The sequence below is a fragment of the Fusarium solani genome, assembly GCF_023522795.1.
Source record: "Fusarium solani strain SB1 chromosome Unknown bctg00000014, whole genome shotgun sequence".
In the NCBI taxonomy this organism is placed as follows: Eukaryota; Fungi; Ascomycota; class Sordariomycetes; order Hypocreales; family Nectriaceae; genus Fusarium; species Fusarium solani.
Window position 1 is genome coordinate 563,317 of NW_027072141.1, and position 27,709 is coordinate 591,025.

General features: G+C 52.2%; 7 protein-coding genes across 7 annotated transcripts; 4 read left to right on the forward strand and 3 right to left on the reverse strand.

The window, feature by feature from the left end:
* Positions 1–29: 29 nt before the first annotated feature.
* Positions 30–3,765, reverse strand: MRS44_017657 (uncharacterized protein; the record flags this gene model as incomplete). The annotated part of the gene is made up of 3 exons (XM_065615566.1): positions 30–2,116; positions 2,196–3,315; positions 3,652–3,765. The coding sequence occupies 3 exons, from the start codon at positions 3,763–3,765 to the stop codon at positions 30–32; spliced, it is 3,321 nt and encodes a 1,106-aa protein (XP_065471638.1).
* A 974-nt stretch (positions 3,766–4,739) lies between these two features.
* Positions 4,740–5,309, reverse strand: MRS44_017658 (uncharacterized protein; the record flags this gene model as incomplete). Its single annotated transcript, XM_065615567.1, has 1 exon — positions 4,740–5,309. The coding sequence occupies one exon, from the start codon at positions 5,307–5,309 to the stop codon at positions 4,740–4,742; it is 570 nt and encodes a 189-aa protein (XP_065471639.1).
* A 696-nt stretch (positions 5,310–6,005) lies between these two features.
* On the forward strand, positions 6,006–7,769 carry MRS44_017659 (uncharacterized protein; the record flags this gene model as incomplete). Its single annotated transcript, XM_065615568.1, has 4 exons — positions 6,006–6,516; positions 6,579–6,919; positions 7,310–7,374; positions 7,478–7,769. The coding sequence occupies 4 exons, from the start codon at positions 6,006–6,008 to the stop codon at positions 7,767–7,769; spliced, it is 1,209 nt and encodes a 402-aa protein (XP_065471640.1).
* Positions 7,770–9,109: 1,340 nt separating this feature from the next.
* On the forward strand, positions 9,110–9,628 carry MRS44_017660 (uncharacterized protein; the record flags this gene model as incomplete). The annotated part of the gene is made up of 1 exon (XM_065615569.1): positions 9,110–9,628. One exon carries the CDS (start codon positions 9,110–9,112, stop codon positions 9,626–9,628), a length of 519 nt encoding a protein of 172 aa, XP_065471641.1.
* A 737-nt stretch (positions 9,629–10,365) lies between these two features.
* Positions 10,366–11,822, forward strand: MRS44_017661 (uncharacterized protein; the record flags this gene model as incomplete). Its single annotated transcript, XM_065615570.1, has 2 exons — positions 10,366–10,618; positions 10,672–11,822. The coding sequence occupies 2 exons, from the start codon at positions 10,366–10,368 to the stop codon at positions 11,820–11,822; spliced, it is 1,404 nt and encodes a 467-aa protein (XP_065471642.1).
* A 3,129-nt stretch (positions 11,823–14,951) lies between these two features.
* Positions 14,952–19,675, forward strand: MRS44_017662 (uncharacterized protein; the record flags this gene model as incomplete). Its single annotated transcript, XM_065615571.1, has 3 exons — positions 14,952–15,910; positions 15,964–17,512; positions 17,573–19,675. The coding sequence occupies 3 exons, from the start codon at positions 14,952–14,954 to the stop codon at positions 19,673–19,675; spliced, it is 4,611 nt and encodes a 1,536-aa protein (XP_065471643.1).
* A 2,069-nt stretch (positions 19,676–21,744) lies between these two features.
* Positions 21,745–27,205, reverse strand: MRS44_017663 (uncharacterized protein; the record flags this gene model as incomplete). The annotated part of the gene is made up of 8 exons (XM_065615572.1): positions 21,745–22,533; positions 22,596–22,936; positions 22,999–23,427; positions 23,846–24,164; positions 24,418–24,818; positions 24,896–25,097; positions 25,697–26,986; positions 27,191–27,205. The coding sequence occupies 8 exons, from the start codon at positions 27,203–27,205 to the stop codon at positions 21,745–21,747; spliced, it is 3,786 nt and encodes a 1,261-aa protein (XP_065471644.1).
* Positions 27,206–27,709: the final 504 nt, after the last annotated feature.

The following is a 27,709-nucleotide window of genomic DNA, read 5'->3' on the forward strand; positions in this document are numbered from 1 at the left end:
TCCCTCCCAGCCTCGTTCAGCTTACTTCATTAGCTCCCACTTAACCACGCCCCATCATCCCTGGACTTGACCGGTGGTCGTCGATTCCTCATCCCCCGATCCCGCTTGCGGATGAACACATCTTGATCATCGTCATCATCGTCGTCGTCGTCCATGCGGCCGCGAGACATGGAATTTCCCCTAAACTCACCGCTGTGCTCGATATCTTCTAAGCTGTCGTCAATGCCCATGGCCTGCGGCCTTTGCAAGCCAAGTGCCGTCCCCGGCGGTTGTATCACTTCCGGAGTCTCAGTACGAGGCCGATCTGGTGTCATGGCAACTGATTGCTCGGGCATCGGGGCGGGAGCCGGCTTGGGCGCCCTGTGTGGATACTTTCTAGGTCTTCCACTGCCGGGTCTGGCTCCGCCCCGTTTTCCCCGTGTCTTGGGCTCACCTCGAGACTTGTCCATATACTCGGCCATTGCTGACTTTAGAGGCTGACGTGCTCGTTTTCGAAGCCTGTCCGAACCCTTCCCTAACGCAAAGTCCGAGTCAGTTGCTGACGGAGACCCGCCGCAAGACCCAGTCGCATCTGTTGCCGTTGGATGATACTCGTCCTCCTCAGAGTCATCCTGTACCTCTTGCTTCCGCTTTCGCGGTAGTTTTGGTATGAATTCGGGCGACTCGTACATTTCCGAGTCCTCGTCTTCAAGATCTTGACGCAAGGCCTCCTTGCCCTTGCCAGAATTCTTTTTGTCAGACTTGGGAGCTTTTCTTGCTACTCCCTGTCCATTATCGGCGCGGTTTGGACGGCGTGTCCGCTTCTTGGCCTCGTCAGACATCTCTCCCGCCTTATGGTCGAGCAGCTTCTTGGTCAGATTGGGGAAGTTCTCGCCATAGTTGAAGAAGAGTTCCTCGCCAGCCTGAATGTCACGCGTCGCAGTGAATTTGATCCGGTATTCGCCATTGACGTAAAGAATTCGAGGCGTAATGTTGCAGCCACGCTTGTCGCCGTCTGACTTCTCCGACGCATGGTTGATATAGCGGCTCAGGTTGCCATATATAGCCGCGTCCACCCAAATGCCTTCATTTTCGAGAAGCGTGAAGACGTATGAGATGTTGGATTCTTCATTGAATACATCGCCGCGTCTGGCCTCTCTCCGGACGCCTTCGTCATGGGTGATGAGTTCTCCGACATACTCGATGATGAAATCACCCTGTGCGATAAGTTCAGCTGCGAAAAGCCCGTAGCCAACTCCCTCTAGCTGGCTTTGGCCTAACGCGAGAGCCCTGGTAAGACCACGCTGTAAAGAACAGTTCTGGCAGCCAGTCGCGTGGAGGAGTTCATCTTCGGCATTTTCAGGATCAGCCCTTTCCAGAACACCACAGGTACCGCAGAGATCCGGATCGCACTCGCGGCTCAGCTGCACACAAACACATTGTCTATCCTTTTGTTTCGAAAGACAAGTTTTGCCTTGCGAATGGCAGGCGCAGCCAGTGAATTTGTACGCGCAATTCTCCACCGTGCATCCGCAGTACTTCTCACATAAATATCCGTACTGGACGCAAATGCAATTTTCCAGGGTACATGGTCCTTCGTGAGAGCAGGGCTCAATCAGCTCACGCTGTTGATGCTCCTGGCTGCGTGTGCGATTTTCCCAGTCGCCAATGAGCGCCTTTTTGAAGCGATCATACCATGAAACCGTCCTAATTGGCGTCTTCCTGACTGGCTCAGGCGGAGGCAGTCTGATACCGAAGTGTTCATACTCGTGGAAAACATCGCGACAGTCGCGGTCGAGAAGGTGGGCCACAATGCAGAAGGGATCCGTTTTGACGCGACTGTGGTCGGCTGTCGCAACCGTGGATCGCATAACGATGTGCTCTTCCGGCGTCCAAGGCCGCTGCGCAGAGTTTACCGCGGAAGTGGTCGATGTTTGGTAGCAGTTGCGTTTGCAGGGGATAAGAGGATGCCCGTTGGCGATGTTGGCCCTGTCGGACAGAATGCGTCTTCTTCGCTTGAGGGTATCTGAGAGGCGAGGAAGCATCGAAATCGACATTTGGCGGTCTATACCATCGAAAGTGCTGGTGAAACCAGCGGTCCATTTTCTCCTTGAGTGACATCCACTTGTTCCTTCGGCTAGGAAGGATGTTGTGTATCCAAGTGGCTGCACGGTAGAATTCTGGCCAGAGATCTTGCGGAAGATGCCCAATCATACACCGCATCCGTAGCTGATTGATTCCACCAGGTCGTTCCGCTCCACCAGTCGGCTCTTTGGTGTGCGACGGTGGGAGTTCAATCTCTATTCCTACCTCTGTGGCCCAGATCTGAAACTCGGAGTCCCTTTGAAAAGGTAGATTAATGATGGCCCTTTCGTTGTCGATTCTGATCTTGCAGATCGATGCACCCGTGTGTCGCTTGACTCGGGCCTCAAAGTCCTTGATGATCTTGCTGACATCCGTCTTTGAAGCCAAGGACCAGGAGAACATCATGCCGCTGAACTCGTCTGTCATTAGCAGAACGTAGCGGTGTCCATTGAATGCCGCAGGGAACTCGAAGATATCGATGAAGGTCCGGTAAAACGGTTGTCTTGACCGGTCTGACGATTCCCTGCGGGAGATAATCTCGGTCGCCTTGCCTGTGCCGCAGGCCGTGCATTGAACAGTAGTCGGACCCTTGATCCGGACTCCCTTGGTCTGTAAGACAAGTTGTTCAAGTGCTTGCGGCCCTGCGTGGCAAGAGCGAAGGTGCCAGATTTCGGAAGAGTCCATTCGTGGCGGAGGCGGAACCCTTGAAATCGCCATTCTCTGTCGTCTCGGCTTGAGTCGGTCCCAAACAGCGAGTTCAGCATAGGCACGCTGCCGGTTGGCGAAGGTCGCGAGTTTGACCTTGTATTCTGACTGGAGACGAGTGAGTCGGGTCCACTGACCATCGGTCAGGTCCGTGGCCGGCTCTGGCCTCGGTCCGGCGGCCGCAGCGTTCTGCTGGTTTGCGTGTGTCCAAGCCTCGTAAGCAGCCTTGTTGAGTAGCTCAAGCATTTCTTCGGAGGAAATGGGCTCCTTTGGCTCTTCTAGGATCGGAGCATCCTTATCGATATCGACAAAGTCGAAAATCTTGGAAGTCTCGGCCCTTGAGACGAAATCGTCGTACCAGGCAGTCCATTCGGATGGTCTGGAGAGTGTAACATCGGACTTGGCTGTCATCCTTGGAAAGGCTTGGTGCTGGGCAGCAAGAAAGATTCGACAGGCAGGCTGAGGTTTGTGGCAGGACTCGGATCCGTTATGTGATGTGTGGTGATAGGCGTCGTGCGAGTGATCTTGCGCAACGGTCGGAATCAGCTATGATGAGCGCCTAAGCTGCTACCGGGCTCATAACTGTCAGACAATTGGCTCCACAGGGATCATTGATGGCACCAGTCAATTGATGAGAATTATCTGAGGAGCAAGAACTAAATGACAAGATGCACTGAGTCGTGCAGCTCTTTATACACAAATGAAAGCGTTGCCTGTTCTAGGCAGTAGCAGCTGCCCTGCAGGCAGCTGCACTAGTGGGGCCAGGGCTTGATATGCGACAACCTAAACCCATCATTGATCCCGGTCATTACCAGAGCAATGGCAGCCGAGATGTTGAACAAGCCAACGAGCGAGAAAAGCCGCCGGTAAGATGATGAGTACCCGGTAACAGAGTCCGCGCGAATATTTGCGGTGTTTCTTGTCGGGGAGGGCGGCTTCGAGATCGACTTGTTCCTCGACCAGACGCTGACCGTCATTGAAGGTTTGGGGGGACATGGCGATGCGTGGGCTTGCACGCCCTCGACATTGTCGATGGTGAAGGCGGGAACGACGGAAAGATAACAGGTCTGGAGGAGAGGGGAGAATCAACATCACTGGCGCGGGTTTCTATCCGGTTGGGTCTGACCGAGTCGTGGACAAGCGACTGGCTGTTGAGCATCGGATTTGCTTCGCGACCAAGGCCACCTGACATGCCATGGACTCGGAGGATGGCCGCAATGCGAGGGGATGACCCTTGAGGCGCTTTCGGCCAGTTCCTGGGCCGATCAACGTGGGGGCACCGTAGGACAGAACGTGCTGAGGAGAAAGCCACAGGTAAACCAGCAAGAACGAGGGTGGCATGGGCATCGTGGGGTCCATTTCAGGCGGAGCGAAGCGCATCTCACGACGGCAGCAAGAGAACAGAACGCATTCAAGAATCGCCCCTCGCGATGCAGTCGTTATACGGATCAAGTCCAACGCGCACATTGAACCACTGGTCCTGCTCCTCACTCGCTCTCAGAAGGCAGAGTCCAAAGACATCGACGCAGCAGACGAAGCCGAACTTGGTAAACCAATGAAGACATAATGTCTCTTGAAGCTGCTAGACGATGTGCCCTATGACAGACACTTTAGCCTTTCTAACCTTGGTGCGTCAAGATGGGGTTGGATCGTTATACAGAGTAACATAGAGGCGGCGGGTGAAATACCCCAGTGCTACCTGGATTTAGCTCTCATTACTGTCAGAAACCATGATTCTAATAGGTATCCCACGGTATTAGCAATATCCCCATGTAACTTTATACTAGAAGTACTTTTAAGATTTCAAACCTAGCATCCTAACTATTACATTCACAAATCCTCGCTTCTTCGGTGGCACAGGGTATACGCGATTAATCACATCTACCATGTCCAAGTTGTCCTTTTCCAATGCCAGCTTGATCAGCTCCTCTTTAGAGGCAAACCGTGCTGTAGGAAGGTGACCGCCTCTCCTAAAAAGGACTTCCAAAACCATCATCAAAGCGATATCCGTGATCAAAGAACTCCTCGAAAGTCGAAGCAGGCATCTCTCCAGTCACGGCGTAGTTGGCATTGGAAAACGGTAGCATATGCTCGGGCCGCTTGTTGGGGTCTGCGCCCGCCTTTAGCAGTGCGCTGACGACATCAGCGCTCTCGGGCCCTTGACAGGCGTATGCGATGAGGTTCACGTAAGAACATGATCCATTGACTGCTTCTGGGTCAAGCTTGCACATGGTCTCGACGAGCTGGGCGTTGTTCGTCCTGGTAGCCGAAGCCAGCGGCCCCTGATCGAAGCTGAGGTTTGGGAACATTGAGAAGAGGAGATTGACCATGTCAATCTGCTCGCCCGTTATGGCAGAGTTGAGCATTCCTTCGACCGTTGGGGGTTGCTGATCCTTTGGAAGAGATTGATCAATGTACCCCTGATGTCGAGGTTGGTTGGGGCCGATATCGAGCTCTTGAAACAGCTCCGCCAGTGTCTGTTGGTCACCACTGCGGCAAGCAGCGTAGACCCTCTCGTTATTTGGCAGTCTATCCGGCATGATGTGGAGCTGGCTTTGTAACGGGCAGAATGAATAAGATACGAGAAGTATAACTGCTTGCCAGCAGAGTAGGCAGCTATTATAACTGTATGTTGGAGAGCGGTCAAACATGGCCGAAAAGGAGTGGGATGCATCCATGAGCCGCAGCAGTCTAAAATTAGCTATCAGCTCTAAAATTAGCCACCAGGCAATAGCCAAATACGTCAGCAAGCCATCAAGGGTCAGATTTGACCACAATTCGTAATTGGTAACCAGTGCGAGCTTGCAAGATTTTTCTGAGAGGAAACGAAGGCTTGAAACCCGGGACAAGTTTCCTTTGGTTGCTTTTGTATCCTTTCAGTGTGGGTTTTTGTAAACAAAGGTAAAGATATTTCGATAACCGAGTGTTACCATCCGCCACCACTTCAAGAATCACCCCACTTAAAGCATAGCACAAAAATTCGTCTCCCCATACAAATTCTACGATGTTATTTGCATCATATTTTATTATAATAAAATCATTTAGAAAAACGAAAAATTGCAGTGCATTAGTTTTTGCATGCTGTCTTACCCCGGGCCTTTTTTGGTCCGACTTTGCTACCTATAATGGGAGTTTCAGTACTTTGAAAATTTTGCATTTTTCTGTCCCTCATCTTTCCACTCCCACAAAGTTAGCAAGGCTCTCTACGCAGCTTATGACTGTAAAATATCTCCAAAATGGGTCGCTATGTTTACACCGAAAAAGACGTTATTGATGCCATATTCGATATTACTGACGGTTCTCTATCACAGTACCAGGCCTCCGAGAAGCATGGAGTGCCTCAGCCGGTCCTCTCGAAGAGACTTTCGGGCCAGAAGAGCAGGAAAGAGTCTACACACCCTCATCAACGTCTTTCCCCCAGTCAAAAGGATCGCCTTGTTCGTTGGCTTCTGCGGCAGGAGTCCCTCGGCTATGCTCTCTCGCATAGCCAACTTCGAAGTTGCGTCGAAGCCCTCCTCCGTCAACAGGGAGATAACAAGCCATTGGGCCAAAACTGGACATCCAGGTTCATTAAGCGTCATTCGAAACTGTCTACAAAGCTTGGGAAACGCCAGGAATCTGCCAGATTTGACGGCTTCACACCAAGGTCGGTCAATTGGTACTTTGATATCCGGGAGGACGAGTACGGCTGGATCAAACCGGAGAACACAGTTAACGTGGACGAGGGCGGCATAATGGCCGGTTTCGGTAAGTCATCTGTAACTCCTCTACGTGTTTTTATAGGTTATAACTGATTGGTTGTTCACAAGGCTTGGACAGCCTCGTAATCGGGAGCTCTGACCCGAAGAAGAAGGCAATGTTGAAGGGCTCCCAGTCGCGCAGGTGGACCTCATTTATCGAGGCCGTCACCGCAACTGGCCGCGCTTTAAAACCGGGGATTATCTTTAAAGGAAAGGAGCTACAGAAACAGTGGTTTCTAGACGAGTTCAAATTGATAGCCGACTGGTACTACATCACATCGCCCAACGGCTGGACCGACAACCACATAGCTCTCGAGTGGCTGAAAGACGTCTATCTACCTCAAACGGAACCTCGTGATGCATCGGATGCGAGACTAATCATCCTTGATGGTCATGGGAGCCATGCACAGGTGAGCCTCTGGGTGTTTTCGCCGCACAATTGCCGGCTATAGGGTCGCTGACGAGCAGCCAGGACGAGTGGATGGCGACATGCTTTCTGAACAATGTCTACTGCTATTACCTCCCCGCACACTGCTCCCATGGTTTGCAACCGCTAGATAATGGAGTTTTTAACGTCGTCAAAGGTGCGTATCGGAAAGAACTACAAATGCTGGCTAGTTTAACCGATTCTGCGCCGGTTAACAAGGTGAATTTTATCCGGGCCTACGCCAAAGCCAGGGAGGCGGGCATGAAGAAAGAGATTATCTTATCCGGCTGGATGGTTACTGGAAATTGGCCAATAAATCGTCATAAAGCTCTATCGCATCCGGAAATTCAACCGGACAGAGAAAAATTACTAGAGCAACTCAAGACGCCGAGCCCTCCTCAGCTGCACTCAGATGACACGCCGACGACGAGCCGGCAGGTGAGAGATTTAGCCAAACACCGAAGTCATCCGACGAGGATAAAGTACAGCAAGATCGCCAAGGGGGTGGAAGCTTAGAAATAAAGGTGGCCGTTCAGAATAGGCGGATCGCTGGCCTTGAAGAGCAGATAGCCCGGTTGCGGCGAGGGAAGAAAAGAAAGGCGGTAGCGAACCCGAACAGACGGTTCATGGTTCTTTCAGAGGCTCTAGCGTCTAGAGAAACTCTTGGTGAGCCAAAGGAGGCAGAAATAGAGGTGGATATGGACGAAGAGGTCGAGTCGGTGATTGAGGTGGGTGTCGGATCAGAGGACGAAAGTGAGGACGTTATGGTCACAACAAAGCACTGCCAGCGGACACGAAGCGGCCGGGAGGTCAAAAAACCACGCAGAGAGTAAACTTCAAGTAATTCTATATAGAACCCCGGCGTGATTTCATTTCTCACGGACAAAAGTGGTTGGTTTTCGTATGCATCAAATATTGGATTTTGTATGGGGCGGCGATTTTTTGTGCTATGCTTTAAGTGGGGTGATTCTTGAAGTGGTGGCGGATGGTAGGATGCTGCGTTATCGATCTAAACAAATCTCAATCTTTATCAGACCTCCGAGCCAAGATGTTCTCTGACAGCTTGGTCAAAGGCAGGTAAGGAATCATACATCCGGGCAATATCGCGAGGCGTCTTCCCTTAATCATCCTCCTTCTGAATATTAACACCTGCTACCAATAGACGCTGGAGCATCTGCAAGCAACGCCAAAAGCCCAAGTATCTCTTCCTCTTGATGCAAATTGCAAGCACTGCGCCACGTTTTCGTTGTTGTCGAATCGTCGGGGTTGAAATCAAGGCTGCTGAGAGGCTCCAGCAATGTCTTGGTGGTGTCCCTGTACCGGATGAGAATCTTTCCAGCTTCTAGAGTCTGCAACGACTTGGTGTTTTCTATTTGTGTTGCAACAGCTTGGAGGCTTTTAAGCTGTTGTATCCAGTGCTGGATCTCTTTCGGCCCGTCCTTGACAAGCCGGTAAAAGGCATGGCCCAGCTAGGCAATCTTGATCCCTTGCTCAATGAATTGACCCGCTGCAGCGATAGCGCCGAGGCCATGTGGATGAGGTTGTAAGAGCCGTCATCGGTCCGAGGAAACCAAGTCCTGGTTTAGAAGCAAAGTCACTGCTGGGCAGGACTCCTGGAATAACGCTTTACCCGCTATGCTTAGATGCTTAGAGGCGTTGAGATACAGTGGCTAAAGTGGCTAAAGTGGCTTTCTCGCCAAGACTATCGCTGGGCTTGGTGTACCATTCATAGTTGAAGATGCAGATATTCCCAACGCCAGCAACTCGAAAGGAGCCTTGAGCATACACAACACGAATCCGGCAGATTAAACAGCTTTCGGCGATTGTAAACTCCCCAAAGTGTAGATCGCTCATCTGAGATATACCCGTATCATGATGGCCATCGTCCAATCTAATCTGAAGCCCTTATGCGGCTTCCCGTTGACTCGCCCAGGGTACGCGTCAAGATAGATTATTATGATTTAAGGAGATCGCACACGCGTAGTGGACAATGAAATCTTCCACTTTGTCTTATCGATCCAAGGTGATACGAGCCATCTCACCTCCTGTTTGGCATCATCTCTATGCGAGTTGAGTGACACACAATGATGCAAGCACCTGGTAACACACCCCCCCTGCTGCATTAGCCGGTACACTCGGTGACTTGAGAGCTAACCAGACCAAGGCATCTATCATGGAGAACACCAAGTTCTCGATGGCCGAGGCACTGGATCAACTCGTAACTGAAGTTACCGATCATCTTGGCGTGTCAATGCATCGTGTACGGCAAGTTTTTCACACAAGCTCGCTCGACTTTTTCCAACGACTAGCCAGTCTCTCCGGCGAGTATAGAGATTGGCAAAGAGTGACTGACGCTCTCAACAAAGCCCGCGGTCATCGGTGTGCCGCCGCCGTCAACTCAAGGCGCCTCAGGGCCAGCCAGTGGCGTCAGGAGGATTGCAAGAAGGCGCTTAAAGATCTGTCCAGAGATTCAACCCGTTCAACACTGTCTACTGGCATCAATCCCAGTCATCTGCTCTCAACACACGCACTCGAGCTTGATCATGGCGATAGCCATAGCAGGAGAAAAGTCCACGTCATCGTGTGCTGTATTCCTCGCGCGACCGATCTGGGTCGGAGCAGTGAGTTTGTGAGAATGCCAATTACTTACTCTGATGTCGATGAGGAGGAAACCGCCAATATCGTCTCTTAAGCAGATATGATGCAGTTCCGAAAGTTAATGCCCAAGGGCTTGGTTTCAACCATTCACCATAGGCAAGGGTGTGCTCAACTCAACGTATTTCAATATGTTGAATGGATTGACGATCAACGTCAACTCAACGTCAATCAACATCGAATACGGGTTACATAAACATCAATCCATTTTGAGTTATCATTGATTGAATGGATTGAAGGTGGTGGATTTAGGGTAGCTGGTAATAGGACTCGTGATTCCTGAAGTGGTTTTGGGCATCTTGAATAGGTTTAGTCCTTGCGATCTACCCTTCCCGTCACACTAGCCTTAATATGGTTTAGTTCACCACCTTGGTTTTTTTCCCCTATTGGATCAGTGCCGACGCGTTCCATGATCGCGTTCCTCCGCGACCTTGATCCGGCTGGACGCTCTGAACCAGAAGGAATGGAGTCTACAGCGCCCTCCACGAACGACGTTGACGTGTTATCTTCCGCAACACTTGCAGTGGCTTCTTTAGCGACGCCAGCTCCCAGCCTGCGAGAGGAAACACCACATGAAGAAGTAGAGCATCAGTACCTCTGGCGATGCTTCCCGGATTACGTGTGGTCCCAACGCGTCCGAGATACGCCATCGTGGGTATGGGGTTTTGGGTACGATGTTGAGGATTCTTCTGGTAGTCGGGCGGTGGGTCTGCAGGCGCTGCATCCAGAACAAGAATCCCAAACCCAGAAGCTTCGCGGAGAAGGGAATCCAGAATGCGAACGCCCATTTATTCAAGGGCCATGGAATACGCGCTCCCCCTGACAAGACGAAATCAGCCGCTGAGAAAAAAGCCGAAAAAGTTGAAGGCCAAGGATCAGAGGTCCATCGCCGAAGTGATGAAGCTCGATACGCGACTCCCGCGCGAACAAGACATTGCGAACAGTCTGGCCAAGGGTTTCGACCGCAAGCATTTCCAGCGCCTTCTACTCGAATGGATCATCGAAGAAAACCACGCATTTAGCGTCTGTGAGCAAGGAAGACTACGCCAGATATTCGAATACCTCAACCCACTTGTCAAGATCACGGATGCCAATATTACCAGAACAACCATCCGCCGCAAAAAGTTCTCTCGGCCTACGAAATGCACAAGGATAAGGTCATCGCAGCGCTGAAGCAGTCATGCGGCCTGATTCACGTCTCCTTTGACGGGTGGAAGTCAGGCAGCAGGCACAGCCTGTACGGGATTGCTTGTTTCTTTCGGGATGAGAATAGCCAGCCACGCAAGCTGACGCTTGGTGTGCCGGAATTGCGGACTCGCCATTTCGGACACAACATTGCGGCCGAAATACTGGACGTCCTTGACGCCTATGGGATCCAGGATAAGATTGGGTACTTCACACTGGACAACGCGGAAAGCAACGACAAGGCCATGGAGATAATTGGTGGCGAGCTCGGGTTCGTCGGGTCGACGAGGCGTGGGCGCTGCTTCGGCCATACGCTAAATCTCTCGGCCAAAGCACTGCTGTTTGGCCACAACGTCGAGGCTTTCGAAGAGCAGTTGTCAGGGGAAGCTGCTCTGTCTGAGGCGGAGCACACACTTTGGCGGCGCAAAGGACCTGTCGGAAAGCTGCACAATCTGGTGGTTGACGTCCGAAGGTCGGACCAGCTTACTTATTTGCTACGGAGTATACAACGCTCCGAATTCGATCTATCCTCGGATCCCAGGATTAGAGCGAGGCAGCCGGTCGATTTGATCATTGACAACGATACCCGGTGGCTTTCTCAACTATACATGATTAGACGCGCCATCATTCTTCGACCATTCATCGAACAACTCGTCTTGAAGCATCGTCAACAGTGGGAGCAGGACAACAGATCAAAGAGGACAGGGAATCTCAGAAAGTCTGCGAGGGAACCCCGGATTTGCTTGGAGGAAAACCAGCTTACGGTCAATGACTGGGCAGTCCTGGAACACCTGGCTAAGCTTCTTGGATTCTACGAGGATGCCGTGAAGACTCTGGAAGGCGATGGCCAACAACGCAAGCGGAAAGGAGGGTGGGTTGGCTCGTACGGGAATGTATGGGAGGTTATCCAGGGATTCGAGTTCTTGTTGGAAGTGCTCGAGGACTATAAGCAGCTTGCTTCTGAGATACCCGACGCGGAGCACTTCCGAATCAATATTAATCTGGGTTGGGGAAAAACTCAACAAGTACTACAGCAGGCTGGATGAGACACCAATCTATTACACGGCCTTAGCGCTGCACCCGGCTTTCCGGTGGGGGTATTTCGAGAATGAGTGGAAGGATAACACGAAATGGGTGACGAAGGCGAAGCAGATGGTCCGAGAAGTGTGGGAATCGGACTATCGTCACCTGCAGGTGGTCCGGAGTCCCGTGGACGACGAACCAGTTGCGAAGCGGCAGCGAAAGTACTACAACCCATTTCAAGCGTACTGTGAGCGCACGCGGCCGGTTCTCGGATACGGTTTTTGGTGAAAGAGGAAGCGACTTTGCCCGACGACATCAATGAAGATATTGACGAGCTCGAATTGTGGCAGTCGTCGTGGGAGGATGGAGATAACGATGTTAGAGATCCGATATCATACTGGCATGAGCGCAAACGTCGGTATCCTCGTCTTTCACGAATGGCGCTGGACTTCCTTACGATCCAGCCGATGTCAGCAGAGTGCGAGAGGATTTTTGCGGCGGCAGGGCGGATGGTGACGCCACTACGAAATCGGCTGGACGCGGACATTATAGGAATGTGTCAAGTGCTGCGATCGTGGTTACGGGCTGGGGTGATTGACGACCTGGACGTGTCACTACTTCCTACCGAGAATGGTAGTGGTGATGGGGCGGAAGAAGGATCCTGGGTAGAGGTGGGATGTGAAGAAAAGGGGATGGGAGAGTGGGAGTGAAATAGCTCAGCTTGGAGATCAACGACTTCAACCAGTGTCCATTCAACTCAATTTGACGGATAATTGATCAACGCCACTGAAGAGAGTGGTTGACCAGGTCAACTCACCGCCACCGAGCCACTCAGTTGATTGAATTGAGTGGTGCACACCCTTGGTCCACCTTGGAGTTATATCAGGGAAAGGGCGCCGTTGCCATCTACCCAAGACATCATCGAGGTACGCAACATGCCATTCTCCCGCGGCCTCATATCCCCATGCCAACGTATCTATGACAATTGGTTGCCCTTGAGGAGGAAAATATGTCATAGAGGCTGTTGCGTAGGCACCGGGGTTCATTGCATAATACGCAGCGGCCGACGTTTCATCTGTTGGAGAGGTATTCGTAGCCCGCCAATCCTGAACCGGGAATGGCAGCACTGCATTGGGATCGTAGCGCCTTATGGCTTGTGCCTGCGGGTTGATTTGAAGAGGCTGTAGAACAAATTGGTTGTTGGTGTGTACTGGATGCCTTGCTGGTGTTGCAGTGCTATCGACGAAGATACGGATACCCGGAGGGTTCTATCGCTAGCTTTAGTTGCGATTATACATCTTGACGAGGATATTGTATATGAGAATCAAGAGCATCTTTCAGCAGAGAAGTCCCTGCCTTATATATTTCACGCGTTGAGGTGATTCACTTATATCGTCGTGATCGCCGTTGTATGCTTCACGGCCTTGGGCAGCCTGATGCGCTGCCAATAGCCCACGCCAATAGATGATATATTATTCATTGAATAGCTGCATTCCTACTGAATCACTTACTATGTTCAATTGCACGCATCACGGCTGCTTCTTTCGATGAAAGAGAGGATCTCTCTCTCTCACGCACTTTGGTGGGCTTACATAACAGATCTTATTTGCACAGCCGGCTGTGCACGTAACGCTCGCCGTATGGTATGGTTTGACCCCCCATACCAGACCATACCAGACCATTCCGATCACTGATTTACACCCTCCCCACCTCCGGTGAGGGTGTCGGCATATTTTAGATCAAGCCACAGATTCTGGCTATTCAGTTGGCGCGTGTACTGTACACCAAGCAGATGTTGCTGACATGTGATAGTCTGGAAGTGGAAAGTTCCACCCACGCCGTATGTGCCGGTAACCGAAGGCATATGCATCCATGACACTACCGTCGTATCGCCTGGCGAAAAAAATATACTATGTAGGACCCCTCGTTCACATTGGCTTACATGCGTTCGAAAAGAATGTCAGTTATAAGCCACAAAAATTAGACACGCCATAAACTCTCTACTTCATTGAAGGATCATTGGAAAGCTAAATGGGAATAGAAGAGTATGGATTTCTATTTGTCTTAAACTAGGAACGCATCCCATTTCATATTTGGATGCTTGAGTAGGCCAATATTGTAAGACCTAGTTCATCCCTTTTCCTTGCATTGATGCTTCATCAGTGGATGTCGTTGAGACAGGGTTGAGGCTCTTGGGTAAGTGGGGACAAATTGGGTGTCCCGGAGCGTGTCGGGCTAGACAAAGTGCCGGCTTGGTTTACCCCCCACAGTTCAAGTGGAGGGGTGGCTAAAAATAGCTTTTACCTGCCTTAAGTATTGACGACGAGGATGAAAAGTCTAAATTGGCTCTTGCTTGTTACGCAAGGTTTACATAGGCTATTCATCACCATCAGCTATAGCAGTAGGCTGCTCCTGCTTTCCGTTCGCACTTATGGATGACCTTGACAAAACGGTGGAATCAGCTGACTATCCCAGCATTATTGCAGATACCTAGCCTCTGAATTCACATCCTAGCCATGGCTCTCTAGCAAACGACTCGCTTGCCTCTCCAAATGGAGCATAAACGTCTCACCATCCGCTCAGTAATCCGGAGGGCAGGGTCAGTGTCATATCGAGGCTATAAGCGGGACGTATTTCCCGATCCCCTGGGGCGAGGTCGTTGACGAACTTCGCGAACTGCCTCCGGAAACTCAAAACGAAGTGGTGGCTCACATACAGACCCACCTGGCGAACAAGCGAAAGAAACATAGGTTCGAAACCCTTCTTGGACATAGGTATTGCTATTGAATCACAAGAGATGCTACCACACTGTACAATGACGCCCTATTGACGTAGCCAATGTGGCAGTGGCTTTTAAGCCAACTACACCACTTAAATTCGTCGCACCCCATCTTGGACTTCCGCTCTCCTCCCTTTCCCCTTCATCCTTCCTTCCCCCTTGCTGCGAGCCTAGCCTGTAAGTTGGCCTGCAATTGACTTACGACTCTGGTTTAGCTTTCCTAACAAAGGCTGAAATGTCTAGAATCCTGGCCGTGCGCTGTCGAGGATATCCTATTATCTGAGAAACGTCCTTCCGAACCTTTGCGCGCGTCGATAGTTTACGAGCGCGATACCGGAGTCCCAAGTGTCAGGATATTGCTGCTATTCCCATGATGTCGAAAAAGCTGAGCCACGATGACTACAAGGTGGGATGGATCTGCCCATTGGAGGTGGAGCAGATTGCTGCATTGGAGATGCTGGACGAAGAGCATGACCGTCTGCCACAGCCTTCAACGGATCGCAACGTGTATACCCTTGGAAGCATCGCGGGTCATAATGTCGTCATCGCCGGACTTCCCCAAGCGGACAACAAAGCCGCAGCTCAGGTTGTCACGCAAATGAGGACAACCTTCCCAAATCTCAAGTTCGGTTTGCTGGTTGGTATTGGGGGCGGCGTGCCTGTAAAGACAGACAATGGAATGATCCGGCTTGGAGATGTCGTGGTTAGTAAACCAGCAGCCGGGCATTCCGGCGCAGTGCAATACGATCAGGGAAGAGCCAAGGACGGTCATTTCGAACGTACCGGTACCCTCGCCCCACCTCCGGACGTGCTCCTCAATGCTGCGCAAGATCTAGCGGCGAGGCGGGCCCGGTCGCGTACAGATCCCGTTAAAGAGAATATCAAGAGGATTGACACGACCATTGAAGGACTTCGAAGGTTCAAATATCCAGGCCCAAAACTGGACCATCTATACGAAGCAGACTACATACACCTCAAGCCTGGAGTCTCCTGCGATGAGTGTGAATGCGACCCTGCGCGCAGGATCCCGCGAGCGGCTGATGACGAGGATAACGAGCTGTCTGTGGTCGTCCACAGAGGAAACATTGCATGTGGGGAACTGGTGGTCAAGGATGCTCTGTTAAGGGACCGGCTGGCCAGAGAGTACGGATTGATATGTTTTGAGACGGAAGCAGCAGGTGCGCTGGGTGCATTCCCATGCATGGTAATCCGTGGGATCTCGGACTATGCCGACACGCATAAGAATGACCAATGGCACGGATATGCAGCGGCGGTGGCGGCAGCATATGGGAGACAGCTCTTCTTCCACATGCCAGTTGATCAAGTGAGGCGGTATGTACCGGTATCCGATAGTTAATTAGCTCGTCATAGCTGATGAAGTTTAGTAATGTCTCTGAACCTGCTGAGAGGCTCCGACAAGATGACCGCTGCCTAGGAGACCTGCGCTCGACCGATCCCCGCGACGACAAGACGCGCATCGAGAAGACTAAGGGCGGCCTGCTAGAAGACTCGTACCGCTGGATCCTCAACAACGCCGATTTCCAACAATGGCACGATGATGAACAGAGCCGACTGCTCTGGATCAAAGGCGATCCCGGGAAGGGCAAGACCATGTTGCTCTGCGGCATTATCAACGAGTTGAAAAAGCAGACCGCGAAACTTTTGTCCTACTTCTTCTGCCAGGGCACCGACTCGCGCATCAATAACGCAACGGCTGTGCTGCGCGGCCTCATCTACCTCCTTGTCGTCCAGCAATCATCGCTCATCCCCGCACTTGCGGAAAAAGTACGACCACGCTGGCAAAGGGCTCTTCGAGGACGTGAATGCTTGGTGGGCCTTATCCAAGATCTTTGCAGACATTCTGCGAGATCCGAACTTAAAAAGTACCTTCTTGATCATCGACGCGCTCGACGAATGCGAGAAGATTTATCAAAGCTATTGGATCTCATCGACCAGCACTCGTCATCATCCCGAGTTAAATGGATCGTCTCGAGCCGGAACATACTTGACATCGAGCAGAAATTTAGAGTCGATAGGTCACGGTCGAGACTCAGTCTCGAGTTGAACCAAAATACAGAATGTGTGTCACAGGCTGTCGATGCATATATCAAGCACAGTGTATCCCAATTGCCCTCGATACAGGACGATCAACTCCGCCAAGATGAACTCCGAGAGGCGATGCGACAAAAAGCCAACGGGACATTTCTGTGGGTGTCTCTTGTCATCAAAGAGCTCAAAGAGCTGGAAAGCTGGGAGGTACTGCAGGTCGCTCACGAAATGCCGTCGGACTTGAAGGCAGTCTACAGTCGAATGGTGATGCAGATCCAACAGCTTAAACCAGGATACTTAGAATTATGCGGACACTTGCTTTCGACAGTGTGCACAGCATATCGGCCGCTTAGCCTTAATGAACTAGGGTTTCTCTCTGGCCTACCAATCGAGATTTCGAAGAAGCCTCAGTCCGTTAGGAAGATTGTAACCGACTGCGGCTCATTCCTTACAATACGCGATGAGGATGTCTACATCGTCCACCAGTCAGCGAAGGATTATTTATCCACAGAGGCGTTCCAGGCAATTTTTCCTGCTGGGACCGGAAAGGTTCATTACTCTGCGTTCTCGAGATCACTACAGATCATGTCCGAAACGTTCCGATGTGATATATACGACTTATACCACCCCGGCATCTCTATCGATGACGTCCGCCAGCCTGACCCAGATCCGTTAGTCCCGGCACGGTACTCGTGTGTGTACTGGGTTGACCACCTAAACGATGCCATTTCACACAAGGCTTCGATCCCCATCGACGACCTCCACGACGACGGCACAGTCTATCGGTTTCTCAGCAAGAAGTACCTCTACTGGCTCGAGGCGCTTAGCCTTCTCCGAGCCATGCCGGAAGGAGTGGTTGCGATAATGAAGCTTGAGACATTGCTAGTAGGTGGATTGGCTTTATCATTGTATGAAACCAATATGCTAATTACATATCTCTACTAGGAACGGTCTGACGGGACCCGCTTGTTCAACCTTGTTCAAGATGCACGGCGATTTATTCTATCGCACGGATGGGCAATAGGGAAGGCGCCTCTTCAGGCATATGCGTCGGCGCTTATATTCAGTCCTAGGCGCAGTATAATGAGGAGACTGTTCGAAGTGGAAGACCCAAGTTGGATCGTAGCTAAACCGGCTATGGCAGAGGATTGGAATGCATGTCTGGGGACGCTCGAGGGCCATAGCCACAGGGTTAACTCGGTGGCCTTCTCACCGGATGGCCAGCGTCTCGCATCGGCGTCACGAGATCAGACCGTTAAGGTCTGGGATGCCACAACGGGCCGGTGCCAGGCGACGCTCGAGGGTCATGGCGATATGGTTTACTCGGTAGTCTTCTCGCCAGATACCGGTAGCCAGCGTCTCGCATCGGCATCCTGGGACAAGACCGTCAAGATTTGGGATGCCACGACGGGCCACTGCCAGGCGACACTCAAGGGCCATAGACGTATGGTTTACTCGGTGACCTTCTCGCCCGATGGCCAGCGTCTCGCATCGGCGTCACGGGACAAGACCGTTAAGATCTGGGATGCCACGACGGGCCACTTCCAGGCGACGCTCAAGGGCCATAATTATGCAGTTTACTCGGTGGCCTTCTCGCCTGATGGCCAGTGTCTCGCATCGGCGTCATACGACAAGACCGTGAAGATCTGGAATGCCACGACGGGCCGCTGCGAGGCGACGCTCGAGGGCCATCGCGACTCGGTTAACTCGGTGGTCTTCTCGCCTAACGGCCAGCGTCTCGCATCGGCGTCATGGGACAAGACTATCAAGATCTGGAATGCCACGACGGGCCGCTGCCAGGCGACACTCGAGGGCCATCTCCATTGGGTTTGGTCGGTGGCCTTCTTGCCATATGGCCAGCGCCTCGCACCGGCGTTATACGACAAGGCCGTCAAGATCTGGAATGCCATGACGGGCCGCTGCGAGGCGACGCTCGAGGGCCATAGCCACAGAGTTAACTCGGTGGCCTTCTCACCGGATGGCCAGCGTCTCGCATCGGCGTCACAAGACAAGACCGTGAAGATCTGGAATGCCACGACGGGCCACTGCGAGGAGACGCTCGAGGGTCATGACGATATGATTCCCTCGGTGGTCTTCTCGCCTAACGGTCAGCGTCTCGCATCGGCGTCAAACGACAAGACTATCAAGATCTGGAATGCCACGACGGGCCGCTGCCAGGCGACACTCGAGGGCCATCTCCGTTGGGTTTGGTCGGTGGCCTTCTTGCCATATGGCCAGCGCCTCGCACCGGCGTTATACGACAAGGCCGTCAAGATTTGGAATGCCATGACGGGCCGCTGCGAGGCGACGCTCGAAGGTCATGGCGATTTGGTTGACTCGGTGGCCTTCTCGCCGGATGGCCAGCGTCTTGCATCGGCGTCATGGCAGACCGTCAAGATCTGGGATGCCACGACGGGCCACTGCCAGGCGACGCTCAAGGGCCATCTCCGTTGGGTTTGGTCGGTGGCCTTCTCGCCCAATGGCCGGCGTCTCGCATCAGCGTCATACGACAAGACTATCAAGATCTGGAATGCCACGACGGGCCACTGCCAAGCGACGCTCAAGGGCCATCGCGACTCGGTTAACTCTGTGGTCTTCTCACCCGATGGCCAGCGTCTCGCATCGGCGTCATGGGACGAGACTATTAAGATCTGGGATGCCACGACGGGCCACTGCGATGCCACGCGTGAGGTAGGTTTGTACCTCAATAATATCCGGTTCAATGAGACCAGCACACGTCTTCTTACGGATGTTGGCACGTTCGACCTCAACCTGCTCTCGCCCTCGTCCTCGCCAGCCTCTGCACTGCCTGCATCCGGTCCTCTGCATCACCCATATCAACGTCAAGGCTATGGCATCAGTGCCGACAGCGTATGGATCACGTATCGAGGTCGGAACCTGCTCTGGCTCCCGCCAGAGTATCGTCCAGTGACATCAGCGATCGCGGCATCAACTGTTGTCCTCGGCTGTAGCTCGGGACGGGTCTTGCTGTTCCGGTTCTCGGTAGACGACCCGGAATTTTTGAACAGTGATCAATGTTGGTTGTAGGGCCAGGGCTGAGGCCGTCGTGAAAGTCTTAGTGAAAATTGTTGGGTCGGCCAAGGAGCAGGGTTAAAATCGTTGAAAATTCCACGACGACCAATAAGCAAGTAAAAATCAGACCAAAGGATGAAGAAAAGTGGTACTAATCGGATTATCAGTAAAAAGAATGTGGTCATCTCTATTTGGGCCTTTTTTGCTGCTTTTGTTGCGTATTTGATAGTCGATTCCAGTTCGAGGCCAAACCCGACCAAATGCTGCTTATGAAATACCGTTACACCCTTGTTGGTGGCTTTTAGCGGCGACCAATGTGATTGCGTCTGAACGCGGACGGTGACTCCACTCTTGACGACCAACCCTGAAGACGAGACGGGCGCGGTCGTGAAGTCCAGGATCTATGGTAGGAGTCGGGTCTCGGATTTCACTTGTGTTCGAATGGGTTCAGCCAATAAGACCACGCCCGGGACGAACAGCACCCTTGTCAAATTTTTAAATGGAACGGTATCCCTGTTAAAAAGCACGACACCCCTGCACGTCCAAGATAAGATAAGAGAGCACCCGGAAACCGCAATAGATATTAATCCGGATGCCTTTAATCTCTAGCCTTGAAACACGCCTCTTCATTTCCTTTATGATTAGCAAGATGTCTCAGCCAATGAATATCCCAGGTTGAAATCCATAATGCGTCGTGTTCGTATGTCATATATTATTTGAATCCTGCAAGCGGACAAGAAAAAGAAAGTATGTTGGTGAGGGATTGGATATATCAAAGGATCAGGGGAAATCTAAATGGAAAAGACTGCAGGATGGAAGAACTCAGTTTTCTAGGAGAGCGTGTGTCAAGAGTGTCAAGAAACATTTCACAGTATTTTCAAGTCATGGGTCGTCGGGCGCTTTCACTCGAGGAAAAGAGAGCACGAGCTCGGGAACGCATGCGGAAGCGCCGGTTTACGCAGCTTCAAAAACGACAGATCGAATACGCGCAAGACTGTTGTTACGACCCCCGCGGTTACGTCACGTGGTCTCCACAAATCTCCAAGACCCAGCGCACCTATCAGGCGCTGGACCGACGCCGCACAGGAACGACGTCGGTCCAGGACCGATGCAATCCAGGAACGACATCGTTCCAGCTCACGATCGGTCCAAGTACGATCACACAAGTATATAGAACACACTCATTGCACTTTCTTATGTAGTAGCTACCTCAGCTATCAATACAACTTGGTTACACTCAATACCTTTGAGCACATTACCAGACGTGACTTACACCACTTACCTCAGAGTACGCAACCTGATTCTCTGCCAACATAAACCCAGCACGACCGGTTTATCCCTTGGGAAATACGATCGTCACAACTGTTCGCACTACTCTACCGTCCGCCTGATCAACAATACCGACGACACACCCCCAATTGTTGGAAATAAAATACTTCGAACACCCGTTAAGTTGCCAAGGCAAGAGACTTAACGGCTGAATATCCAGCCCGAAGGGTAAATATCGTATATCTGCAATTCAACTCTCCTGGAAGGACCCCCTAGAACCCTCCTTTCTCTTGCGGCGGGTAACCAGCTGTTAAACCGCTTCAAACCTGTCGCAAAGAAGTTGACTGATAGTCAGGGTTCACTCTCACGCTTCCTGACAGGCCCAATCTAACTATACACCGTCTATCAAACCTCCCCTTTCCCTGTAGCTTATAGCAACACATCGTTTAGTCAATGTAGCGTGGTGGATACGGCGGATTGGTCAGCTGTTGAGCCTGACGGCGTTGTTGGTCAGCAAGGCGTATCTTCATCCCTGTCTTATAGTTAGCCACAAACGCAGTACGTAGTAAACGCAGTCGTATAAACCTTCCGTGGGCGTGTGGTTATAGAGGCTCTGACGGTCGAAAGGCGCCTCAAGGAGCAGGCCTTGCAGCGAGGTACCATCCGCCACCACTTCGAGAATCACCCCACTTAAAGCATAGCGCAAAAAATCGCCGCCCCATACAAAATCCAATATTTGATGCATTCAAAAACCAACCACTTTTGTCCGTGAGAAATAAAATCACGCCGGGGTTCTATATAGAATTACTTGAAGTTTACTCTCTGCGTGGTTTTTTGACCTCCCGGCCGCTTCGTGTCCGCTGGCAGTGCTTTGTTGTGACCGTAACGTCCTCACTTTCGTCCTCTGATCCGACACCCACCTCAATCACCGACTCGATCTCTTCGTCCACATCCACCTCTATTTCTGCCTCCTTTGGCTCACCAAGAGTTTCTCCAGACGCTAGAGCCTCTGAAAGAACCATGAACCGTCTGTTCGGGTTCGCTACCGCCTTCCTTTTCTTCCCTCGCCGCAACTGGGCCATCTGCTCTTCAAGGCCAGCGATCCGCCTATTCTGAACGGCAACCTTCATTTCTAAAGCTTCCACCCCCTTGGCGATCTTGCTGTACTTCATCCTCGTCGGACGAGTTCGGTGTTTGGCCAAATCTCTCACCTGCCGGCTCGTCGTCGGCGTGTCATCTGAGTGCAGCTGAGGAGGGCTCGGCGTCTTGAGTTGCTCCAGCAATTTTTCTCTGTCCGGTTGAATTTCCGGATGCGATAGAGCTTTATGACGATTTATTGGCCAATTTCCAGTAACCCTCCAGCCAGACAAGATAATCTCTTTCTTCATGCCCGCCTCCCTGGCTTTGGCGTAGGCCCGGATAAAATTCACCTTGTCAACCGGCGCAGAATCGGTCAAACTAGCCAGCATTTGCAGTTCTTTCCGATACGCACCTTTGACGACGTTAAAAACTCCATTATCCAGCGGTTGCAAACCATGGGAGCAGTGTGCCGGGAGGTAACAGCAGTAGACATTGTTCAGAAAGCATGTCGCCATCCACTCGTCCTGGCTGCTCGTCAGCGACCCTATAGCCGGCAATTGTGCGGCGAAAACACCCAGAGGCTCACCTGTGCATGGCTCCCATGACCGTCAAGGATGATTAGTCTCGCATCCGATGCATCACGAGGCTCCGTTTGAGGTAGATAGACGTCTTTCAGCCACTCGAGAGCTATGTGGTTGTCGGTCCAGCCGTTGGGCGATGTGATGTAGTACCAGCCGGCTATCAATTTGAACTCGTCCAGAAACCACTGTTTCTGTAGTTCCTTTCCTTTAAAGATAATCCCCGGTTTTAAAGCGCGGCCAGTTGCGGTGACGGCCTCGATAAATGAGGTCCACCTGCGCGACTGGGAGCCCTTCAACGTTGCCTTCTTCTTCGGGTCAGAGCTCCCGATTACGAGGCTGTCCAAGCCTTGTGAACAACCAATCAGTTATAACCTATAAAAACACGTAGAGGAGTTACAGATGACTTACCGAAACCGGCCATTATGCCGCCCTCGTCCACGTTAACCGTGTTCTCGGGTTTGATCCAGCCATACTCGTCCTCCCGGATATCAAAGTACCAATTGACCGACCTTGGTGTGAAGGCGTCAAATCTGGCAGATTCCTGGCGTTTCCCAAGCTTTGTAGACAGTTTATAATGACGCTTGATGAACCTGGATGTCCAGTTTTGGCCCAATGGCTTGTTATCTCCCTGTTGACGGAGGAGGGCTTCGACGCAACTTCGAAGTTGGCTATGCGAGAGAGCGTAGCCGAGGGACTCCTGCCGCAGAAGCCAACGAACAAGGCGATCCTCTTGACTGGGGAAAGACGTTGATGAGGGTGTGTAGACTCTTTCCTGCTCTTCTGGCCCGAAAGTCTCTTGGAGAGGACCGGCTGAGGCACTCCATGCTTCTCGGAGGCCTGGTACTGTGATAGAGAACCATCAGTAATATCGAATATGGCATCAATAACGTCTTTTTCGGTGTAAACATAGCGACCCATTTTGGAGATAGTTTACAGTTGTAAGCTGCGTAGAGAGCCTTGCTAACTTTGTGGGAGTGGAAAGATGAGGGAGAGAAAAATGCAAAATTTTCAAAGTGCTGAAACTCCCATTATAGGTAGCAAAGTCGGACCAAAAAAGGCCCGAGGTAAGAGAGCATGTAAAAAATAATGCACTGCAATTTTTCATTTTTCTAAATGATTTTATTATAATAAAATATGATGCAAATAACATCGTAGAATTTGTATGGGGAGACGAATTTTTGTGCTATGCTTTAAGTGGGGTGATTCTTGAAGTGGTGGCGGATGGTAACTCGTGAGACAGCAACATAACTAATACCGGCCTGGAAGTCGCGTGTAGCGAGGTCAGTAACTATCTGATCCTTTGTTAAGCTCTGGCACTTGTGAACAGTGATGGCAAATGCCACGATCAGGGGAAACTGCGTGCGAGCGCAGGTCTCGTTGCCCACTAGGAAATCCCGTGTGACGGGAAGGATGGGTACGATTTTCCTGCCCTCGTTAGTTGTTAGATACGGCGGTCCATCGTAGCTATCGAAATCCACCATAATAACGGCCGGGGGGTCTTCCCATGGGTTGGCGCCTGCATTCCAGGCGATATCGTATACAGTACCCTGGGCACCGTTAACTAGGCCAGCTGGCTGCTATAGATTAGTCGTGAGCATTACCCTGGCGCCCTTAGCAACAGGGAACTTGTTGGATAGATTGCCAGCGTTGTCGCTTGGCGCCTGCCCCGCGCCGCTGCCCTGATTCTTTGCCTCCACCTGTATTGCTGGGGAGTTAAGGTGTACCATATGCTCGTAATTGTATTCGTTGACGCGGGCTTTTGTAGAATACACACCGCAAAGCGGCCCTGAATCTATCAACCTCGCTCTGCGTTAGCTTGGCTTGTACCCGATTGCTAAGGAGGTTCCAGGACGGTATAGATAACTTAACTTCACGCAGCTCTTGCAAGGCCTGACGGAACCGGGCCTGATCATCACCAGCCTGGCGCTGTACCGTGGTCAGGAAGACGGTGCGGTCAAATAACCGGTAGGCCACCTGCCCTCTCCTTTCCAACGAAGACAGGCTGGTGCTAGTCGAATACAGGGGCTTTTGCCGGACTGGTGGTAACTGGAAGAAATCGCCTACAAGCAAGACGCTCACACCACCAAAGAACTCGAATCTACGCTGTGGAAAGGCCTGCCGCAGTCGGGAATCGATCCGCGCCAGCTGCTCAAGCCCTAGCATGCTCTTTTCATCGATAACGAGGTACTTGACGTGCCGTAGACGGGACTGAAGGGCGGCTGCGTCGGCTGGGGAAGGTCGGTAAAAGCACCACCTACTGGGAGACGTAGCAACGAATGTATGGTGCTGCCCTGTATCTGGTTACTCGCAACGCCTGTTGGCGCTACGCGGCAAATGGGGCTAGGATTCGGTAGGGCAGCCGCCTGAAGATGGGAGGAAAGCACCTTGATAAGGAAGGACTTGCCTGTACCACCACCACCGTCAACGTGGAGAAGGATTTGAGCAGGATTTTGCGCCTGGAAGTGGCCCATGAAGGTGTCGTACACGAGCCGTTGTTGTGGGTTAAGCTGGTCACGCCAGTGAGGGCCAAGTTGTTGTTGTTGTATTATTTTCCGTCCCACTGGGATTCCCCCAGCCAATCTCCGCGCGGGAGCAAAGAGACGTGCTAAGCTAACGTAGGTAGATACATAGGTATAGGGCAGCTCCTTCCCACTCCGGCAAGTCGCTAAGCACAAACTTCCTTCTCCGGCTGGAGATACAGGGTAGGTCGCGTGGTCTCCCTTCTCCATCCGCAGATGTATACCGAGTCTCCCGCCTCCTACTCTCTCCCCGTTATTTAGCAAAGCTTCGGCTACCAGGGCCGCGGTTTTTCGTGGGTCTGGCTTCCGTCAGCGGGAGCGTCAGACACAGCATTCGCCGCAGGGACATCCGATTTTTAAGGCGATGAAATCGTTGCAAACCAGAATCAGGGAGCTGCCGGCAGCCTGTGTTGGCGGTACGTCGTCGGCCTTCTTTCCACGCTAACATGTAGCAGGATAACGCGTCAGACGTCGCCACGGGAAAATATTGATAAAAGAAGAAGAAGTAAGAGTAAAGGGCCTGGGGGGGGGGGTGGTCAGCTTGCTTCCAGCGCAAGCGGAGGTCCTTATCAATAGCGTGGGCAGACCACGGTGAAAAACGCGGTAGCCTTTGTAAATTTGATATAGTCCTCGAAGTCTCGGCCTATTATGCGCTCAATCGCCTTCCTGGGTGCGGGGGCCAACCGCGGCCGCTTGGAAGGGATGATTTTACGGCAGTAGAAAAGGTGGTCGGGCGATTTCCGCCGGCCGCAGGAGCAGTTGAGGCGGGCGTCTTCGTGTTGGAACCGTTCATAATATCCGGCAAAGTCTCCGTGTGCCGATCGCGCGGCTAGAAGGTGATGCAGGGCGCCTCTAGGCACTTGAAGCTCCTTGGGGCATTTCAGCAGGGCCTTGAGCCTCAACGGCTTGTAGGCTTCTGGCGTATTTGCTGCCCACCAAGTGCTGAACTTGGCCCTCGGTCTTGCCTTGGCTTGGCGGCGTACAAAGGCCAGCGTAGGCTGGGCTCCAGGTGGCTCTGGTAGTGCGCTTCCAGCCTTTGCAAGGGCGTCGGCTCGTTCGTTGCCTTCGATTCCCTCGTGCCCAGGGCACCACTTCACTCTAACCCGGCCGTGCGCCGCAGCGATGGCCTGGAATTCGAGGAAAATAGATTGTGAAGAGTCTGAGGGATTGCCTCGCAGGCACTCGGCCGCTGACGTGTTGTCCAGGCAGACCCAGATTCGGTCGGTGGGACCCGCAAACCGCGCAGCGGCTTTGAGCCCCTCCAACGCTCCTGCCGCTTCCCCGTCGAAGACTTCGGCTGGCCCTAGCCGGCCGCAACCCTCGTCGACCAGAAGCTTCCGGCGGTAGATGGCGTAGCCGTAGCTAGTGGCCCCCGAAGGTGCTTGTGACCCGTCAGAGTACACAACTAGGTCTTTCCCGTTTGTCGACCGGAGCCAGGTGCGGAAGATCAGGGCCCCGTGGCTCTTCGTGTAATCGCCTTTCAGCGGTGGAAGGCGGAGGTTTTTCTTCGGTAGAAGGATTGGTCTGGGGGCGCGCGGGAGGAGGGCCGCGGTGCGCTGTAGTTTGGTCGGGCCTCTTCGTCGCCTAGCGCCTTGGAGGACCTCCGCCGTGGCCCTCTGTGTGAGTGGATGTTTTTGATCAAGTGATTGGATTCTGGCAGAAAACCGTTGACGAACAGACTCAAGGAGTTGTTCGGCTGGTGGGATCCCGCTCTCGCGGTGGATTGCGGGGAGTGGCGTGGTCTTCCAGACCGGAAGCACAGCTCGGATCGAGGTCTTGATAGTACTATCGATGTACCTAATGAGGGACTCCGAGCAGGTGCTGACCGTGCGTGTATCTTGTGGTTGTGAGGGGATTATCCGCTGGACTACGGCAGGCTATAGGGGTCACTGTTGCAAAACCCCAAAACCACCGGAAGAGAGACAAAACGGGTTAGCGAGATGGGCAACCCGACCCGCAGTACATTGCTACGTGTACCTCGGCATAGATTCTTAGATTTTTTTTCGCGTTACAGAGGATGTAATCAAAGCTGCGGGGTCGCTGCGGACCAGCAAAGCAGATTTCTATCTAGTCCTACAGACATCGGCCGCCACCATGACGGTCGAACTGGACAGCACCAACACTCAATTGTCCTCTTCCATCTCTTCCTCGTCCGATTTATTGAGCTGCTGCGCATCGAGTTAGTAGTGGAAATGTATCTGACGACTTGATCACGCTCACAATCCAGAGCCGAGCAGCCTCAGCGATGGACAATATGCCCCCTTTGTCACAGCGGATGAAGTCGCTAGACCCATTTAAGCACGAGGTTGCTACGCTAGTCCGCTGCTGACCAGACGCGGGATTACTGCGGTAGTCCTCTGCTGCCTCACTGTCCCGCTCCTCATTCCAAGTTTGGGGGGACGTTAAGATGAAGACCGTACACAATGGTCATGGCCAGGACGTAGAGTCGAGACTTTGAACCCCAAATTTCAACCAGATACCATCATATAGCGAAAAACATCAGGCCCTCAAAGTCGTTGCCATATATGTATGTTTTTTTCTTTATGGGCGTCGACATTTACACATTTCCAGCCCCATCAGGGTAGGGACTGGGTGACGGC